General features: G+C 38.4%; 1 protein-coding gene across 2 annotated transcripts in view; it reads right to left on the minus strand.

Moving 5' to 3' along the window:
* TMEFF2 (transmembrane protein with EGF like and two follistatin like domains 2) overlaps positions 1 to 18,454 on the minus strand; it is a 247,987-nt gene extending 229,533 nt beyond the window's left edge. For both annotated transcript variants that reach the window (XM_040972154.1, XM_040972155.1), the window contains exons 1-4: positions 17,875 to 18,454; positions 15,415 to 15,524; positions 6,342 to 6,471; positions 1,421 to 1,447 (exon numbers count right to left, since the gene is read on the minus strand). In XM_040972154.1, coding sequence (XP_040828088.1) covers positions 1,421 to 1,447; positions 6,342 to 6,471; positions 15,415 to 15,524; positions 17,875 to 18,046 — 439 coding nt within the window. In that variant the 5' untranslated portion in view covers positions 18,047 to 18,454. The remainder of the gene's footprint in view (positions 1 to 1,420; positions 1,448 to 6,341; positions 6,472 to 15,414; positions 15,525 to 17,874) is intronic.
* Between the last annotated feature and the right edge of the window lie 2,254 nt (positions 18,455 to 20,708).

Consider the following 20,708-nt stretch of genomic DNA (forward strand, 5'->3'; position numbering starts at 1 on the left):
AAACTTTTTTACTTAAAATAAAAAAAAGAGAGGAAAGTAGTTTACATTTGACGCATCACTTACATGATATAAAATAACTTATCAATGCCATACTTGCAAGATTAAAATTATTTCCTAGAAAATCAGATTAAGATAACACAATGTGAAACACAGTTTTCAATATGTAATTCATCAAAGAAGAAGTTCATTTCTTTCACTTGTATGTGTTAATAACAATGAGTGAAGACGGGAAATTAGCAGCGGCAACAAAATAAATCCAGCGTATTCAAGCTCATCTTTTTCTTAATATTTCAATAGTGAATTATCTATCCAAGGAATTTTCTCTCCCTCTACCACCTCCCCAGAAAGAAAAGATTCGTTTCCACCTTCTAAACTCTTGAAAACCTCTGAGGAAAAGCTTCTTTAGAATACTTGATTAATCATCTGTTTCAGGAGGATGGGGAAATTTAACTTCTTAAAAGGAAAAAAAAAAAAACTGTCCAAATATCAGTGAGTGGCCAAAGGCCACGTAATAACCGAAATACATTCAATATTTGAGTCTTGACTCCTGTTTAGTTCCAGTCTTCATGGAGAAAAATTGTGCGACAATATGATACTCTGATTGCATTCATTGGATATTGTTCACTTGAATTTGTTAATATTTGTATTGCATGAGTCAAATTCATAAATCTTTGAACTATTTCCCGAATTAGATATTATGTGCATTAAAGAAATTGTTTCTCCTGGACCCAAAGCTTCTTTTTCTTACCTTTTATTGAGTCATCTACTCACAGTACAATTTTGAGTCATGTTCTTAGTTAGTTTTCACAATTAAGCCATACCTTAACAGAATGCTTACAATTTCATTCATCATTTTCTTATATTAATCTTAAAATTATATCTATGTCCAATTTTGGTTTTGGTTTGCTTTGCATGGATAAAGTGAAATTTAGCTTCCATTTCATTTAGAAAAGCTTTTGGGACATTTAAAATGAAGGTTCAATCTATAATCTTCTGTCAATAAATAAATCTGATAAAACTTAAAAAATGTTGCCTCTGATATATTTCTTCAAGCAAAATCACATAACAAAACATATTTTATGCTAGCAAAATAACTACATATTGAATCAAACATGTCAAGATCTTATTTTCATTGATTTAAATTTTTTAACACTGTTCTGTTGCAAGCTAATGTGTCTTCAGTTAAAATTACAAATGCCATGATGAAGACTTTTTCTACCATGATAGTTATATAGACATATGCTAATACTATCTTCCAATTAAACAAAAAAATAAGGACATGGTTTTTTTTTTTTGTTTTATCTCTTCTGAAAATATAAATGTGAATTTGTTTTAGATATCTGTAATGGAAAATGAATAGCAAAATATCTATAATAATATCACAAACATAAGTCTTTAACAGAAAGAGGTCATGTCTTACCTCCGTCTCCAGATCCTGATCCTGCATCTGGGAGGGAAAAGTGAAAGAATTTACATTGATTTTTAAACCATATGAAAAATAGAACTTTTTGAAGTTAAAGTTTGCATTATCACTTTAATACTACAATATTTTTGTGAAAATTACTGCTAAATATCCTGATAATCTATTTGAGTTTAGTCACACACATTATGTTTGTCCACTCATTTTGATTCTTCAAACTCATGAAAAAATGTTTTTGTCTGGCTTCAGAAAAATTAATAAACTTGACTATGTAAAACACTTGACCAAAAGGATAGTATAATGTTAACGACAATCAGTAAACTTTAGAAGCCAAAATAATTACTAATCTGTCAAGCAAAGTTCTAATTAAGCCTTATATGCTTACAAATTGCATATGAATAAAGAGAAAACAGCTTAGAATGAATATCTTTTCATGCAGTACTCTTTACAAATCTTAAAATTATGGATGATTCTATCTGCAACTAAATGATCATTTTTACTTTTGAAATCATACATGATCTTAACTCTTGCCTTTGTGCTTGAAATTGAGTACACATTAAATAATACTGTCTGGAAAAAGAGCCCTTTCTTAACTTCTGACACCAAGCATCCAAATAACACTGAAGTTGTCAATTCCAAGAACTATGTTCCCAGTAACAGACTTCTAATTGGACTCATATTCACTGAGTTTCCAGTTGCTTCCCCCTATTTAGTGCATACATAATATCCTTGTGTCTTCATACTGTTTTGTATTCTGAATGTCTTTGTTATGTATTTTCATGATAATGCTGAGAAATAAGACTAATGTTTGTATTATGTGTCTGAATACCTCTCATGTAACATTGAAAACTCAACTAGGTTCCAAATAAAGTGGGAAAAGAATTCTTATATTTGCAAGATACTGTATTGAGACAAAGAGCCATGGTGAAAAGGTATTAACAGCAGTCACGATGTGCTAGGACTTCAGTATCTGGTGGTGGAATGACTGGATTTGAGTATGGCTCCACTTCCAACTCCAGAGAATGAGCACCTGGGCCCCTGCCGCTTTTGTGGGGGACACAGATTGAATTGCAGGCTGTATTTTATTTGACCCAGACTCAGATGTTTCAGGTGTTTGGGGAGTGAACTGCAATAGATTGAAGTTCTCTTTCTCTCTTTCCCCGCTTTCAAATGAATGAAAAAGAAAGGCGTTTTTAATAGAATCCATAGAAGGTAGACATATGAAAGAAAGGCTGCCTCTCCAACAGTCTTCTTGCTATCATGCTGTGGCATTAGCATTGTTATTAAGGAGCCCTAGTCTTGTGGAGACTCACATCAGTTGGACTCGGTGCTAACACTGTATTTCATTGGAATGTCAAGTAATTAACTTTTAATCTGATTAGGCATGCCTTTCGGCCAACACATTGTTTCTTCAAAGGCAAGTTAATTTGTAACACAATTAATAATAATAATAATAATAATGATAAAACTCTTCCTAGAAAGTGTAGAACCAAACAGGTATTTAAATCTTATGACTTGACAGTTTAATGATAACACTCATGCGGGAATTTCTGCTAATTTTGAGCTGATAATAAACAGACACAGGCCATGACTTTTGGACACAGCAATGCTTGAATGAACAATGTTTGTTAAGTTTAGTACATGAAAAATTTCACAACAAAACCATTTGTTTTGTGTCAGTTAATTTGAAAGCTTAATTCAGTATTGCTAATAATCAATAGGGACAGAATTAGAAGTTACTATAGTGAAAATACATTCCACTTTCCTTTGAATGTATATAATTTCTCTTTTCATTCTTTGTGATCATGAACTTCTTTTAGTCAATGACAATTCATTGCTCATCATTCTAGAGTTACATGCATTTACAAGAAAATTTAAAACCATTGGGGTCTCAGTTACAAAAACTGTGTTCCCTGAATAACATAGATAATGCCATTCCACCTTTATTAACTTATTTCTCCTCTATTCCAACAACAGTAATGCTTACTACATTGGGATATATTTGGAGACTTAAGACTCAATAATATTTTCTGAATGTTTGAACACTGTTTAGAACATAAAATCGCAAAATTGCAAAGAGTACACATTACCTAATCATTATCGGTTTTATAACCAAGTATATATCAGTAAGAAAAAATCAAGGAAAAATGACAGTAGTGTTTCAGTTTGTGATACCTATGAAAATTTCCAAAATTTCATAATCCTTGGGAAAACTGATGTTCAATTTTATCCAAATTAAAAAGCTAGGAAAGAAAGAAGTAATATATTGGAAAAGTGGTGGCATAAAACGATGGCAACATTATGAAACAGCTCTGGGAGCTTTAATGTATTTCTACTGTAAGATGAATCATCTTGGCAAATTTAGAGATAAATAGCCTACTATGATCCTATTAATTGTATGTAAACACCAAGGAGAAGAAAGGACCATGTTGTTGGACCTGAATCTGGGCTTAATTTATTTGTTACAAGACGAAGAGTTAAATCAACAGAGAGAACATTGAGTAGACTTCCCAGAAGGATACCATTTTCTGGATGATGACAACACAACAGTAAAAGCATTTGCAATTCCAATTAAATATGATAAACACAAAATTAATTCTTCTATTGCCTTTTATTCTAAGATATCAGAAATTAGCACCTCTACTTGGTGTCAAGTAGCTTTAAAAATAAAAATGGAAAGACGATGAGGAAAGGAATGAAAATCCCCCAGAGATTAAAAGTCAGAACCCCAATTTATTTACAGTCAGACCTAGTTAGTCAAAATTGCCTTGATCTGTGCATGATTATTCAGCTCAAAAACCTTTTAGAGTTACACATCATTGGAAGAGGTATTCAGCAAGATTGGCTTACTAATTAAATTCTGTACAGATCTAAGAGTATAAATGAGGTAAGGACTGATTATTCAATTGTGATTAGATTTTCTTCCTGGCTAAGAATTTATTTTCCTGGTATAACCAGCACATCACGAACTATAATGGAAAGAATAAAATGAATCAGAAGTATGTGCTGACAAGGACTTGAGGTTGGCAAGCATGAAGGGGAGACTTTGCTACCAACCATCATTTGCCACAACCACATCTTCTGGTCTGTTTGTTCTGCTGATTCTCCTTCGGTTATTTTGAAAGAAGGACATATATACTTTATATTCCCGAATAAACAAAACTTTTCATTAACATTCTGTAATATTTTACTACAATCTTTACAGTTTCTGCCAAGTACTATATTTTTCATCCTATTTATCTTGAAGTGTTGCTTTTTATTTTTTGTTGTTTAGGTATCACTGAGTATTTTTTTCATAATTGGTTTGCTCCTTGTCTTTCATCTTCACTAGAATAACAAGTTGGTTCTTTCCCACCAGGGAGCACTGCCCAGCAACTCTCACATATTGCTATCACTTTTGTTCATCACTTCTCACTCACACACCAACAGCTCTAACGAATAAGAAGTGGAACACCAGCTTGCATCCAGCTTGCATCCCTACCACTCTCCCAGAAAGGACACTCACCCTGAGACAAAGACTACTTAAAACCAAAACCAAAAAGGACACATTACTGTTCAGGAGAAATGATACCATTCTCTTCTGCTATTTTTTAGGTGTTTTGGTAGAATATCAACAGTTAGTAGCAACCAACGGGCCAAAGGAAATCCTTTGTAAAGCATGAGAGTTTTCTCCTTGCCAATTTTTAAGCCTTCTCAAGTCACCAACTACTTCACTTTTACAATAAAAAATAAAAGTCTGCAAAAAAGCAGCATCTGTTATCTAAAAGATACGTTTAAATAAAATAAACTTTTCTGGATACAATTCCTTCGTTCTCAATTTTTGAATGATGTATCATTATTTTCCCTGGATATATAGCATTCATATTCTCAAAAAAATGTATCTTTACAGAAATACGCCTACTTGCTATGATGAACAACTATCATGCGGCACTAAGATTACTTTAATATAAATGATTTTTATTATACATATATTTATTATATATATATTTCTAACAATAATCTGTTAAATTTTTACAGCTGAAGTAAACAAAGGAGATAATCTAAAAAGCACCTTTCCATCTCAGTTTCGTGGTACAATATAACCCAGAATTTATGTACAATCCCAAGTTAACTGTATTGGGATAGATGCCATCAGAAATGATATCTACCACCAATGTTTTTAGTCTGCTAAATGGTGACAAGAGCATTAAGAGCCTTTTACCTGTTGCAAAGGTTAATTTTTAACTTTTGAATTGAACCCCTAGGGACCAGCATGGTGGCACAACAGACTATGCTGTTCTGTAGTGACAGCATCTCATAAGGGCATTGATTCCTGTTTTGGCTGCTCCACTTCCTGACCCAGTTCCCTGCTTATGGCCTAGGAAAGCAGCAGATGATGGTCCACATCCTTGGGACCGTGCACTCAGTGTGGGAGCTAGAAGAAGCTGTCGACTCTCCCAGCTTGAATTACTTAAGCCTGGTTGTTGTGGTCATGTGGGGAGTGAACCCTGTCTTTCTCCATAATAGCTGCTTTTCAAATAAAAAATAAATTTAATAACTGAAATCTGTAAAACTGTCTTTTAGTAAATTATGCCATGGTTGAAATAACTGATAAACTTTATTCACACATAGATTGGTATATTTGGTATTTGGGTAGTCAATCAAGAGTGCTAATTATATTTGACTTTCATACATCTATCATCACATCATTAAATAGCATATATTTAAATTAACTAAAAACCTTATGGTAGACTTCTCTTTATTTTGCACTGGTTTGAGATAAAAAAGACCAAAAATAATGCATGATTTGCACAAAAGAGAAAAGGGATGTTTAATTATTATATGGCTTGAACAATTTACTTTCAAATGAGAGTAAACACAATACATGATTTTTAAACTTAGAACCAATTAATAAGGTTTTAGGAAAATATCACATACATACCTGTGGCACATGATCCTTCGGACACCACAAGAATCTCACTCTGCTGTTTGCATGCAGCCTGTCTCAGGTAACACTCATTCTGGTAGCTCTCCCCATTGGAGCCACACACAGGCACGTAGTCACTGTTGCACTGGGAAACACAAAGAGAGAAGCCCATGGTTAGTACTGGTGTCTTATCCTTCTGCCATTCTGAATAATTATCATTTACAAAAGGAAGCTCATTTGCCTTTATTTTCAGTGATTCCCTTGCTATCTCAAGTCTTTGATCTTGTTAGGGCATCATTTAATGGTACACAAAGGAACTGTTAAATAACTCATCACTCATTTGACTTAGGCAGGGGGAGCAAAGATTATCTAAATTCACAAAGAATTCCCACCAAAGTAACTGGGAAGACAGCATGACAAAGATACAGCACTAAATGTATCAGTATATTTAATATTGTTTTTCTGGTATATAACACACATAAAATACCAAGAACATCAAAGTATGCCATAATACTGAAAGTGTTACAAATGAGATAGTGTCTATATTTGGAGAAGAGTGTAGTTGGAATGTGAAAAAATCCAGTTACTTCTTTATTGTCTCATCTATTTAACTTGAATCATTGTAAATTTTCAAATATTCAAAAAGATCAGATATGGATGTTTACAAAGTTGCAGGACAATAGAATACAGTAAAGTAGAGTACTCAACAACTACCTTTACTGACTATTCCTAAGTATGACTTTTAATATATAGTTCATAAAGAGGAGAGTTAATTTTCAAAAGTCTCATTGCAAAAGCTTATACATTTTACAGTGGAAATTAAGCAACCTAGAGGGTATAATCATAACATAATCACACTCTGAGGCATTAGATATACTTGGCTGTGTCCTACACCTGCTAATTACACCAGGGATGTGATTATCTCATTATTACTACTACTGATGCACTTCATTGTTTAATTATCACCGATGTAATGATCAAGATTATTATTCATAACTGCTTGCCTATGCCGGAAAATAAGGGAGGAAGATTACAAAAACAGAAACACGTGAAAAATTTGAAAATGCTCCTATGATTTACCTTCAATTAAAATATTTGGATTTTCATATGCTGTAAATTACAACATGCGCAAAATGAATCAAGAATTTGTCACATTATTGGTCAGTAGATACATATTTAGTAAAGCTTAAACATATGTTAAAATCTGAAACTTTATCATAAACTTCAAATCTGGATTTATGAGAAAAAATAGTCTATTCTTGAGTCAGTGGCAACAGTTAAGCACCCCCCCCTTGGAATGCTTGCAGTGCCAGGATTGAACACCAGTCCCACTTTGATTTCTTACTTCTGGCTGGTGCTCACCCTGGGAAGCAGCAGCGATGGCTCAAACACTGGGGTCCTTGCCATCTGCCAGTGAGACCTAAAGGTTTGAGTTACTGGCTTTGATCTAGAGTCTTGCAGAACTTTGAAAACTATAACTCTCAACAGGGTGACAATCTGATTTGGAAGACCTGATTTGGAAGACATCTTTACAAATGTCTTCTGTATTTTCTTCCACACAGTATTATACTTTCTTCTTTACAATCTCCTATTTAATATTCACTCTTTTTAAACAACTTATTTATTTGAAAGACACAGAAAGAGAGAACGCCCAGTTGGGGACTCACTCCTGACATATCTGTAACATCTGGGGAGGTGCTGTGGCTGAAGCTCTCAGCAGGGAGTTAAATTTAGGTTCCCTAAATGGGTGACAGACTCAATCACTTTAACTATCACCATTACCTCCTAAGGTTCACCTTAGCAGAACCCTAGAATCAGGACTGGGAACTGTGATTCAAGTCCAAGTGCTCTGAACTGGACACAAGCATCCTAAATGCTGGACAAATTCCACCCCTAACACTTGGTTTTCAACTAGATAGTTTAATAACAATAAGCTTTATCATCCTACCGAGTTAGAAATATAGTCAATTTTCTTTTAATTAAAATCTTACGGTCTTTCATGTATTATTATATAACTGAATATAAAATCTTGGTAATTGTGGTTTATAATTATCCAAATAGTTAATTCACATACTGTAACACCCATATTAGGATGACCAAACCTGCTTACAAGATGATTTGACATTTATTTTTTAAAAAATCTTTATTTCCATCATTTACAAAACAGACATTCTGGATGCCCTTCCTTTCCACAATTTCACTGTTGGCTTCCTGATGTGGTCTACTTGTGTGGTTAGAACTTCTTGAAAATGTTTCAGTGATCTTAAACTCAGTAGACAGTACATGACTGATCAGGGAATACCTATGTAAAGGTTGTCTTCCACTAGCCCTACCAGCTGTAGTGTGGCTTAGCATCTCCAGTCCTACTCGAACAAAAAGGCAATTACAAAGTGTATGAACAGAGCTATTTTCAAATGAGCCATACTGCCAAGACGCAACAAACGAGTGTAACTGGTGCTCATGTCATCAATGATGAAGGAAAGATGCTTGATTAATGTGCTACATTTGGAACTTGAAACTGGAGAATATCAGTAAGACTGATGTGAACTTAATGAAAACACAATGATTTCTAAGCAAATGTGAGAAAGACCAGAAAGAAAGAAACAAATGATGACGTTATGGTCAAAAGACCAGCTGACCCCTCAGATGAGGATGTGGGTGGCTGGGCTGATTCTCTTCTTATGCCTAGCCTCTAAACATCTTTTAATCTATATTTCTAACTGTGATTACAATATTTAGTGTATGGAGTACTGGGGTCCTCCTTTTATCCCCTCCAATCCCTAAAATTTCTGCTTGTTTCTTTCATGTACTTCTGTAGATTATTCAAATGTAGAGTCAGTGGGTTGGGAGTGGAGATTGGGAAGTATCTGTTATCTTTGTCAAGTGCTATTACACAATACTGAGATGCATCTTAAAATATCGAATAAACTGATGAAGTGTTCATATGCTGCTTTGAAGCATGCAAGCAGGCTAAATGTGAACAGTGCTACAAACAGAGTTGCCAAGATCCATGCATAAGCCAAAACGGAGATTTGTAGAGCTGAAAGTAGCTTAACTGTAGATTATCACCAAGATGTTTTTGGCCCTTAGTACCATGACTTGCTCTCATTAATATGAATCACAGAGCGAGGAAACATGGTCTAAATCATTAGAGTGGGAAATTATATTTCTCTCGCTGTCTTAAAATAGACTCTTTTGTATATTATTAAACAACTAAATACTAAACACATTCATAGCATCATTCTCCATTACCTGAGACATTCATTCAATTGATGAAATCATGGTTTAAAACATGCAATGCTTGCCAAAAGAAATGTAAATTATCTTTCATTCACTGTATTTTCACTAACAATCATCTACCAATAGCACCCAACTATGGTATTTCTAAAATCAGAAGACAAAATAAGATATCTCTAAGCGTGTACATTGACAAACCACTGCATTAAAATACACCAAATTATCGGAGGCAATTTCAAGTGGTAATTATGAAACCACTCAGCTTCATACAATAGTACAGACTCCAATGTTGAGTGGCTCGCCAAAGGCCACATAGTTGGCTGGTGAGAGAGGATCAAACCCAGATGGTAAGATCCATAGTTATATGTGTTGTACAAACTTCCTCTCAGGCTAAAAAAATGACTCTATTTTTTCTTAAGATGTTTTACAGATCTTAAATTTATTTTCTAAATATGTATTTTTTTCAGAAGAATAACCTTATTCCAAAATTTCCCTATTGCTTAAGAAACAAGCTATGCACTACACTAGGGGATTCAATAGCCTGCCACACTAAAATAGATGGAATTCATTTTTACTACAAATGAATAAAAATGTATGAGTTTTTGCTGTGATTTATTGCTTGTTTGGTTAATAGGGACTTTTTTGGCTGAGATTTCGGCATCTAGAAGCTATGGATGACTTATGTTTTATATATTGTCAGCACCTTCCACAGAATCTGGCATGTAGAAGGTGTTCAACAGATGTTAAGTGAATTCAGTTACAGTCCCAGTTGTCAAAGCTCAGGAAGGATGGCTTGGGATGTGGTATATTTCTTTTCCAAGAAGCAAGAGATAAAAATCTTGCATGTGTTCCAATCGTTTGACAATTCCCTAAGTATCTAACTTCTCTATGACCACAGTTCCTCATGTAAGAATTTTATGCTTTTAAGAGTAAACGGGACTCTGACAATGGCAGAAGTTTCCATGAAGTCCTGCCATTTAAGAATACAGAATTTACCCGCCACTCTGTTTCTTTGGATGCTTGCTTTAGACTTACTTTGTAAACTCAAACTAGCCCCCACACAAAGCTCAACATACACTAGTTGAAAGTGTCCAGATAGAAGTCAGGAAGATGAGAGAGCTCTGAGAAGAGTACAGCACAAGGCCTATAATTCCCTGTGTGCTTCTCCTTCCCACCAAGCCAGCATCGAACAGGGCAGAGATGGGCTGTTTCCATCAAGACTTATCCAAGTTACAGATTCAAGAACCAAATTAATGCTCATTCTTTAAGCCAATAATACCAGGCAATTTGTTACGCAACCATAATAAATGGGACTTTGCAGGTCTAAAGTATGACTTATTACATGAAAATATTTTGTACTTCAATTAGTGTCTCAAAAATATAAGCATTTATATTTTTAAATAATTTAAGAAATTGACTTATTTGCTTGAAGAGAGAGTGAAATAATTTGTGGGTGAGAGAGAAAGAGAGAGAGAAAGAGAGAGAGACTCCCTATCCTCTAGTCTAATTTCCAGTGACCCCAACAACCAGGGCTAAACCAGCCTAAAATTAATAGTCAGAAACTCTATCAGGTTTCTCTCATGGGTTGCAGAGATCCAAGATTTTGGAACATAAACTGCTGCTTCCCAGGCCCATTAGCAGGAAGTTGGATTAGAAGTGGAGTAGATGGGCCTGGCAGGTGAGCCTGATGGCTAAAATCCTCACCTTGCATGCGTCAGGACTCCATATGGGTGACAGTTCGTATCCCAGCTGCTCCACTTCTCTTCCAGCTCCCTATTTGTGGCCTGGGAAATCAATGAAAAACAGCCCAAAGCCCTGGAATCCTGTACCTACGTGGGAGACTAGGAAGAAGCTCCTGGCTCCAGGCTTCAGATTGGCTCAGTTTCAGCCACTGAGACTGCTTGGGGAATGAACCAGCATATAGAAGATCTTTTTCTCTGTCTCTTGTTCTCTCTGCAAATCTGACTTTCTAATAAAAAAAAATGAATCTTTTAAAAAAGAGAAGTGGGGCAGCTGATATTCAAATCAAGCATGCAAATAAGAAATGTCATGTTTTCTAAGTGGTTGCACAATCTACCTCATCAAAACTCTGGCCCCCCAAGTATCTAAATTTCAAAGCATTATTGATCTCTCTATGGCCAGTGCTATGTATGAATTACTACATGCATGTCTTCTTCCCTTCTCCTACCTTCCCTTCTGCCTCTATTCTTCCATCTAAAAGATATTATCCATTCATTCATTTACTGTTTCTAAATATTTATCTGTCCAATAGATTTGCCAGAGGAAATAGCCTCATTTGGTACACAGAAAGGAACATAGGGTGCGTGTAATAGTGTGCCACTTAGGAGTTCATACTGTCACACAACTAGTGGTTGTTTCTGCTGAGTATCTCTTATTAAAAATAGTTGGGAAAATAAGTTATTTTCAAATTTGGAATACTGCAATAGACTTCGTTGGTTGAACACTTCTAACCACAAAATATGAAATACAAGGGTGTCTGAATGCTGACCCAAGTGTGTGTGTGTGAAAGAGACAAGGAAAAAGAGGGAGACAACAGAATCTGATTTCAGAGCATTACAGATTTCGGGTTTTTTGATTGTGGATGCAAAACGTGTACAAAATCTGTATTTTTTGTTCTTAAGAATTGTCTATTATAAGTGAATACTTTTGCTGTCACTGATACTTCCAATTGCAGTTCTAATTATGTTGATTAACACAATTGGATTTGGGGTCCTAAGACCTTGGTTCTCACCCCAGAATGAGCACTTAGTGGAAAATACTTGTATTTATGAGTCTTAATTCTCTCATCTTTAAAGGAGTAGAAAATATTTATCTTAAGCAAAAAATAATAAGTGGAGGGTACAAATTAGTTTATTTTAAATCATTTAAAAGATACACACACATTCCTTTTAGTAAATAATCATCCAAGTTGCAAAACATCTTAGACTGTACATTTACTTAGCAATTTCTCTTTTAGATTGGTGTCTCAGACAAAAAGACTATCATCTGCTTCCTATTTTAAATGGAAAAATTCATATTTATATCTTAAGATGCAGGGAGAATCAAAGTTCTTGAGACTTAGGGAACCAAAGGAAAGTATATTTTGTCAGACACAAAATAAAACAAAACCCACAAAAATAATAATAATAAAAAAACCCTCAAATTCAAATGAGAGTATTGGGAAATGGCCAACTCAATATGTTCTTAACTTAAACTATTCTATTACTGCTGATATGATTTATACATTTTCCATGATTTTACTATAATTTAGTTGATCTATGCTCTTGGAAAGTTCAAAGCACAACTTTTTTTTTTAACTAGGGAAGTTGTTATTTCCTCCCACCTGACTGACAGCTATTGCAGAGCATACACTAACAGCAATACCAATCCAGTAGTAAGTTTAAAATGTTTAATGTTTAAAATGTTTCAATGTCTACAGTAAGTATATAGGTATTTTAATTTCCTCCAGAACTTGTATTCCATTCAAGAGTTTTTAAAATTAATTACAAAAATAAATAGCTGGAAAAAATGGAAAACTGAAGTTTCTTTGCTGATAAAAATTTACTAAAACTCTCTGTAGAAACTGAAAACTGAATACCATCCCTTAATATATATATTAAAAAAACACCTTCATTTAGTTGAAATCCTTTACTTAGAGTTCTATCAGCTTCTTCATTCTCTTGGTCAAATTTTAGAATCAAGGCCAAATTTTCGAAAACTGCCCTTTCTTATTCAGTTTATACTGCTTATGAATTCACTTCTTGTACCTACTCTTCACTATAAAGATAAGAAAATATATGAAAATCACTCACTTAAGAGGCAAATTAATTTCCCCAAACTTGGTGGCCTTTAAATTACTAATTTATTCAACTATTTTTTGTCTCTATAGTTAACATTTGTGGAGAGTATGAAATGAATTCTCATGCTGTAACTCTCCCATGTAGTTCCTTGAAAGAACATAATTACATTGTTCAGTGTGGCTGGAGACCTTAGAAGTTGATGTCATGTGCATACTAAATATGCATGCATATATTACTATGCATATTCTATATACTATGATTTTGAAGACTTGGTTATCAAAGGGATATTTACTGGACAGGAAATGGTACACTTTACAAGTATCAGTTATTTGATTGGATTTGTTAGAAAGAAGAAAATAATGACCAAATAGCTTGTGGTTTATATAAAACTTCACTCAAATTATAGGAAGTCAGTTTAAGAACTTTTTGGAATGTGAAATCAAAATACAAATTTGTATTTAAATGGTATAAAAAACTTGAAATGCACACATATGAGGGAGTCTTAAAAATTTTATGAAAGTATGTATTCTACAAAAATTGTGCATGGATTTCAAAATGTCTTGCAATAGTATACTACTTCTAATTCTATTTTCAATTTAACTATTTGAATCATATTGTTATTTAAATGCAAATGTCTTTATGAGCCTCACTGGAAAGTTGAACTCAATCTAAAATATTTAAATTACAACAAATATAAACATTACATATTAAATTATGTTTATGGACTTGAATTTGAGGTCAATAATTTTATTACTGTATATGTAATACTTTCTCTTTAACTGATTGGTTCTCTTCCTCCATATTTCCAGTCTTTTATTCTTACAATTTTAGAAAATTTTTTACTGGCTCATATAGTTTTACATATAGTTTTGTTACGTTTCCATTTCCTCATTGACTTGTCAGCATTGCTTTATATTTTTAAGTAGCTCAATTTATACTGGTCTAACTTCAAGAAGTCATTAAGGAAGTTGCTTTGGATAGTGTGCATATATATACATATGTGTGTGTGTGTATATATATATATACACTGTAATTTAATTATCAGGCTGATTATATGGCAATTTATTTACCAAAGCTTGGGATTTCACCCTTACAAATGAGTGACTTAGCATATCCAAGTTACAATAAAGTTTGACATAAATAAAAATAAATAAATGGTTAATTAGATAATCCCCAAAGGTCCATACAGGATACTACTAATTATACTTAATGGTTCAATACATCATACTCATAAAGTAAGAATGTACATGATTACACAAACATTTTGAAAGGAAGGAATGGCTTACAACTAACATGATGGAATCCCTTGTTACAGAGTAACACTAAAGGCTCTATGTTTAATCGATAGTAATAAACTAGTTTTGATGATACCAGCACTGCGAACTTTCCTTTTTAATTATTAAAATTTTTTTAAAGCAAGGATAGGTGCATCTTTATAACTTTCAAAAATATTATGTGGTTCTCGATGTGCTCTTTGGGTTTCTTAGAGATTTCATTCTAATTCAATATGCTACCCATGAAAAGTTGACATGTATTAATATGGTCCGTAATTTCTAAATTAGTACAGTCATTATGATGTTACATTAATAAGGAGCTTGTTTCAAAACTTAAATAGATTACTTGGATAATAAATGCAAGACCATCAAAATAAAGCTAAGTAAGATTAAAAAAAAGATGAGAGCACCAATCAAAAAGAATAAAAATACAAAGTCACATGTTTTACTCATCAACTATTTTGACCATCATTAATTTTCAGTTTACCTATAAAATATTTGCAAGAAGGGTCAAAGAAACACGATTTTGCTTTGATGTCACAAAAGCACAATCTGAAGATTTCTACCACCAGTGACATTTGCTACCATGATATACATATTTCTCCAGAAAGCGTATGTTTTTCAGTCTTAAGTCGGTTCTCCTGCCAGTACTTTTGCTTGGTGCCAGCTTTCCTCTTAGTTGCATACTTATACATTTCCAAATGATCAGTTGTAAAGGGATAGGCCTGCTTTGTGCTATCATGTTTAATTAGAAAATGCAAACGCAAGACTTCTTACCTTGAACTGACAGACGCAAGTCACAGTGTCTCCAATCCTCAAACATTCCCCATCAAATTTACACGTGTTGGTGTCACAGAGGAAGAGATCATTCTCTCTATCGTCATAACCTCAAATTCGAAGAGAATGTTCCAGTCATTAAAAATGTCATGAGTTATGACCAAAAGCAAGCACTATTGAAGCTTTGAAAGAATTGCTCTTAACTTTAATTTCCAATCACAGCTATACTGCAAGGTCATACTCTATAGATAACCTCAAAACCTAGTTACGTGATCAATATTCATTTCCATTCTTCTCAGTTCTTTTCCAGTCAATTCTCCTTTGGTACCCATTTTTGACAGGGTTATTTTACCTTATCTTTGGCTAACATTAAAAGTGGTGAATGAAGGTTTGACGCTTGCTTGCTGATTTCCTCATGTTTTGTTCATTAAGTGGACTATGTTTATGAGCACAAAACTCCACATATTAGAAAAGAGTCAGTGATGGTCTCTGGCATTTTCTCATCTTTATTGTTCTTCTTCTTTAAGGCCTGTAATAACCCCTTATTTGGAATTTCTCCAGACAAAGAGGAAACAAAGACTCGATAATAAAGATAAACAGGCTCGGTGTTTTCTGCAATGGTCTGTCTGGCTCAAATGAAGATTGATCATTTCTAAGTTAACAGAGGAAGGAGGAGGGTGCCAAGTTCTTGACACTTTGCTTGAAAGGGGGGTTTGCTCTTTTTAATTCCTGGAGATCCTTTAAGATATCTTGCTAATAACGAAGTTTGATTGCCAATTTCAATTTTACAGTTCAACTAGTTACTTCTTAAAACAATATTACTCATAAGTAAATCAGTAAATTTACTGAAAGTAAATCAGTCATGTTGTACTGCAGAATCACCAACATTTCAAACCATTCACTTTATAGGTTATTCACTGTTCTTATGATGAATTACCCCCCAAAAGCAATTTGGCCATTGCAAAGTGGAACTCATTCTGTCAAAAATAACATACATGTATGCATGAACCCAGAATAAGTTAAAGAAACATTTCCAGAGTGATAAAAACGCCAAAATTAGAAACCGCCTCAAACAGAAGTCATTTTATGCACTTGAATTCAGTAAGATTGCAAATCTCAACTTTCATTTTTTAAAAACAATATATCAACTAGAATGCTGTTTAATAATTTTTCTCTTGAAATTAACTTGTGATACCTCAGTACTGTAACTTATGGCTGGTGATGCTCTCTCAAAAGTTATATATGTACTGGATCTTTGTACACTCCTAAAATGCTACTTTTTATTCAGATCCAAAATTGACTATAGCAGAATTATATTTCCAGGAGATGAAAAATTGCATCTATACTTGCAAAACCTAGAAAAGACGTGGAAGACAATACCAAGACGTTTTCTAACAGGAGTCTATAGTGCCAGTGTGAACATCCCAGGATTCCGCCCTATGGACTACAGACTGGTGTCCTGAAATGCGAAACCAGCTAGCAAGAGTGCGGACTCACATCTCTCGGCCGTATTAATTAGGAGGCTTCAGAAAAGCGAAACCTGCCAAGATCTCCAGTTCAAAATCTGAAGGGACCAGAGTGAGCACGAAGAAAGCCTGACCCACTCCACAGAAGCCTGTCCAAAAATGGAGGAGTCAGCGCCCATCCAGGTCGCTTCCAACCTCCACCCGGCTGCTCTGGAGCCTGGCCAGCCTCAGACATTCTGTCCAGGGCCTGGGGAACCTGCGAGGGGTTCCCTCCCAACTTCTTTTCACACGTAAGATCAGGGAAAGCGAGAGAGGGTATGTTTTGGCTGCTAAAACGGTGGTGGGCAGCTGAAGGGGAGGTGGGGGGGAGGGAAGGAGGGAGGAAGAGAGAGAGAGAGAGAGAGAGAGAGAGAGAGAGAGAGAGAGAGATTGGTTCTTTATCTCTTCAATCCCAGCTCTTTTAGATTCTGTGACCTCCTCTTGAATGCGAGACCAGTGTAAGCTCAATGGCACTTTTGCCAGGAACCAGCGATTCCGCTGCAGTCACCATTTGATTTATTGCTTTCTCGCTCGTTCTTTCGCATAAAGTTATTTCTCGCTCATCCTAGCCAGACTTGTTTTTTTCTTTAGTGATGGGAAAGGTTCCCATTTAGTGCTTGCCCTAGGATTGATGCTCTTTATCAGTGAACCCAGAACACATCTCCTTGGCTATGTCTCAACATCCTTGCAGCTCTAAAGGAAGTACTAGCGTGCAAATAGACCTTAACACCTGCACTTTCTGCCCATCCCAAGAACCTTCTCCTTGCTCAGCGCCCACTCGGGCACAATTTCACCTGGTCCTCTGGGTGGAATTGGGTCGTCTCGAGGTTTTGGGAGGTGGGGCTTTTGAGGGGTGGGGGTTAGGGAGACCCGCCAATGCGGTCTGGTCTGGGCTAGATATGCGCGTTCTTTTGCCGGGTTAAGGGAGTAGGGGGGCGGGGGTTCCCGGACTTACCGGAGCAGTTCCAGCCGGTAGGCGTTTGGCAATCACTTAAGGAGGTAGGGAAAGCTGCGAGCTTCACCGGGCGAGCTACAAGGAGTAGCATTACCGGCAGCAGCAGCAGCCAGCAAAAACCCTCGCAAAGTGTCCAGCTGCTGCACTGCCGCGGGGACTCCCACAGCACCATGACTAGTTCGCACAACTCTGCAGCAGCAAACGGCTTCCGAGCAACACAGGATCGCGGTAGTCAGGCAGCGGGCTACTGGGCATCCCGCGGACGGCGGTGGCGGCGGCAGTGGCACCTGGCGGGGAAGCCGCAGTCAAACCCAGGCATGATCTCCAGAGTTTCAGCAACATCCAGCGACCCGGCTCAGTCCCGGGAGCCACAGGGTGGTTCGCTGCGAAACTGCGCCGCGGACGCGGCAAGCTGCTGCCATAGGGAGTGGGCTGTGGGGAAGCCGAAAGCCCGGGGAGGGTGCAGAGGAACCGAGTCCAAGGGCCGGAGGAGGGGGAGCCCGCGGAGGCAGGGTGGAGGGAATCAAAGCACCCCGCAGCCCCGCAGCCGCCTCTCGCGCTCTGCCGCCCGCATCCCTCTGGCGTTTGGGAAGCAGCAGGTCCTTAGCCCGCTCGGGGTCACGTGGGAAGAGGCAGCAGGGCTCTGATTGGCGGAGCGGGATGCAGGTCCCAGGAGGGAGGGGTCGGCGAGGAGGTGCAAGGAGGAGGCGGCCGCGGATGCCACAGATGGGCCAGCTCGCCAGGCGCTGGCCCGAGAGGGGCTAGGCGGGGACGGCGCGAGGAAGCATCTCGGCTTCGGGCTGGGCGACCCCCACCACTGAGATGCCACTGGCCGCGCAGGCTGCGCTCCAGGACGCCCCCTGCCGTGCGCGGGGCTGGGACTGGGGCCCGTCTGTTAGTGCGTGGCTGGCGGCTGCGAGCGCCCGCCGCTGCTGGGTGGCGCCTCCTCGGAGCTGCAGATGGTGGGGGTGGACGTGGTGGAGGAGCCGCCGCAGCGGGGCAAGAGGCAGGAAGGAAAGAGGCGCTCGGGCTGCGGGGACTCGCCGCATCGGGCTGTAAGGGACCCGGGCGGGGAAAGTCACAGCCCGACAGCCCAGGGACTTTTGTCTGGGGAGTCCCAGAGAGAAGGAGGTGGTGAGAGGCGACGTTTTATGAACTGCTCAGGTTGCCCGGAAGCAGCAACGTTTCTCCGCAGGAGCCTGCAGCCCGGAGGCTGTTTGCTCCTCAGCCAGCCTTGCGGGCTGTCTCTCCTTCCAGCGCTCGCTCCCTCTCTCTCTCCTCTTTCTGTCGCTCGTGCACTCTCTCCTCTCCCCTGCGGTCCCCCAGCTGCTCTCACCCCGTACGGCGGCAAAAGGCTCTGGCCCAGCACAAGCTCCTCTCCAGCCCGGAGTCTTTTGGCGTGGCCATCAAGGGCGACGCGTTCAAATGTGTTTGGAAGGTCAGACCTCGTTCCTCGTTCGGGACTAGGGACGCGAGAGAGAAAGCACAGGCTCTTTTGCATAAGCAAGGAGGTGCGTTGTCCTGCGCATCCACTAGGAAGCTGCGTCCTGGCCAAACTGGGTCCCCTGGACCGCCAGTGGGGCCGGGAGCTCCTGGCGCGGTCTTTGGGCTGCTGCCGGATCGTTGGTCACCTGGGCGAGGCTAGGAGAGAGGGTGTCAGTCGGTAGGAGTCCCTGGCTCTATGCAGTCCCATTTCTTTCGCTCCAGCGGACACCGGGCATCTGCGCAGCGGGACCCGCCTTCTGCCTGGTGCATTCTTTACACAGTTAGGCACACTCTTTAGTCTAATGGCATTTTAGTCGCTAGGTCTGAGAGCTTAACGGGACAAGAATAGGAGGGGAGCGCCTTTCTCCTTTGACTTGGGTCACCAATGCAGCTACGGTGTTTTGGATGGCCTGCAAGGAAGAGTTTTCTTTTTGTGCAATTGATTCAGTGATTCAGGGTAGCTCCTTCTCTCCTCACCCTTCTCTTTCGCCCCCTCCTCCATCTCCTTTCTCCTCTCCTCTCAGAATTCTCTTTTCCTCTCCTCTCTCCCCTCTTCCCGCTTACCCCCTCCCCTCCCTTTCTTCTCTGTCTCTCCACCCCTTCTGTTTCTTTCTCCTTAAATGTCTACCCCCCCACCCTTTCCGCCTTTCCTGAATGTGCCATAACATTGTTTGACAGCATCTAACAGGCAATTAGCGTCCATTCCAGATCCCTTAAAAGCGGCACTGTGTGTTGAAAGCGGGGACTGCGGGTCCTTTGCAGACACCAGCAGGTAAACAAACTATGCCCCAGGAATCCTCTCAAGGACTTTAACCTCTAACCTCCTCCTGCTCCCCTGCTTTTTAACTTCTCCTTTGAGAGAGGCGATCTTGCAGCACCTCCCAGCCTCTGAAAGATCCGCTTTTCCCCTGATGTGAAACCTGTGCCTTTATCTTGCCTCTTTGCTCCATCACAAGACTACCTCCCACCCCCCCCCCGCAGCCCCCACCATCCGCCCACCTCCGCAGCTCTCTCAGTCTGTGTCTCTCACTCCTAGCAATTAGGTAGCGGATCCCAGCGTTCTAGGCGGTGGCATCTCGCTCCTCACCAGCGAAGACTCCATTAAAATAGATCAATTTGACCAGACGTTGGAGGAATCAGAAAATTGGCTTCTAGACAGACCGACTAAATTCTTTAAGGAAACGAAATGCCCATTAGGTGTAGCTGCCAACGGATGCCGCAGAAACAAAGATTCAGAGATGTCTTTCACTGCAGCCTGGCAGGCAACAGAAATATAGGCTTGATGCAGATCGCGATTTAACAGCTCCAAAGCACAGAGCGGTAGCAAGGCTGATGTGGTGGCTAATCAG

The sequence above is a fragment of the Ochotona curzoniae genome, unplaced genomic scaffold (genome assembly GCF_017591425.1).
Source record: "Ochotona curzoniae isolate NIBS_2020 unplaced genomic scaffold, NIBS_Ocur_1.0 contig_2210, whole genome shotgun sequence".
NCBI classification, from domain to species: Eukaryota; Metazoa; Chordata; class Mammalia; order Lagomorpha; family Ochotonidae; genus Ochotona; species Ochotona curzoniae.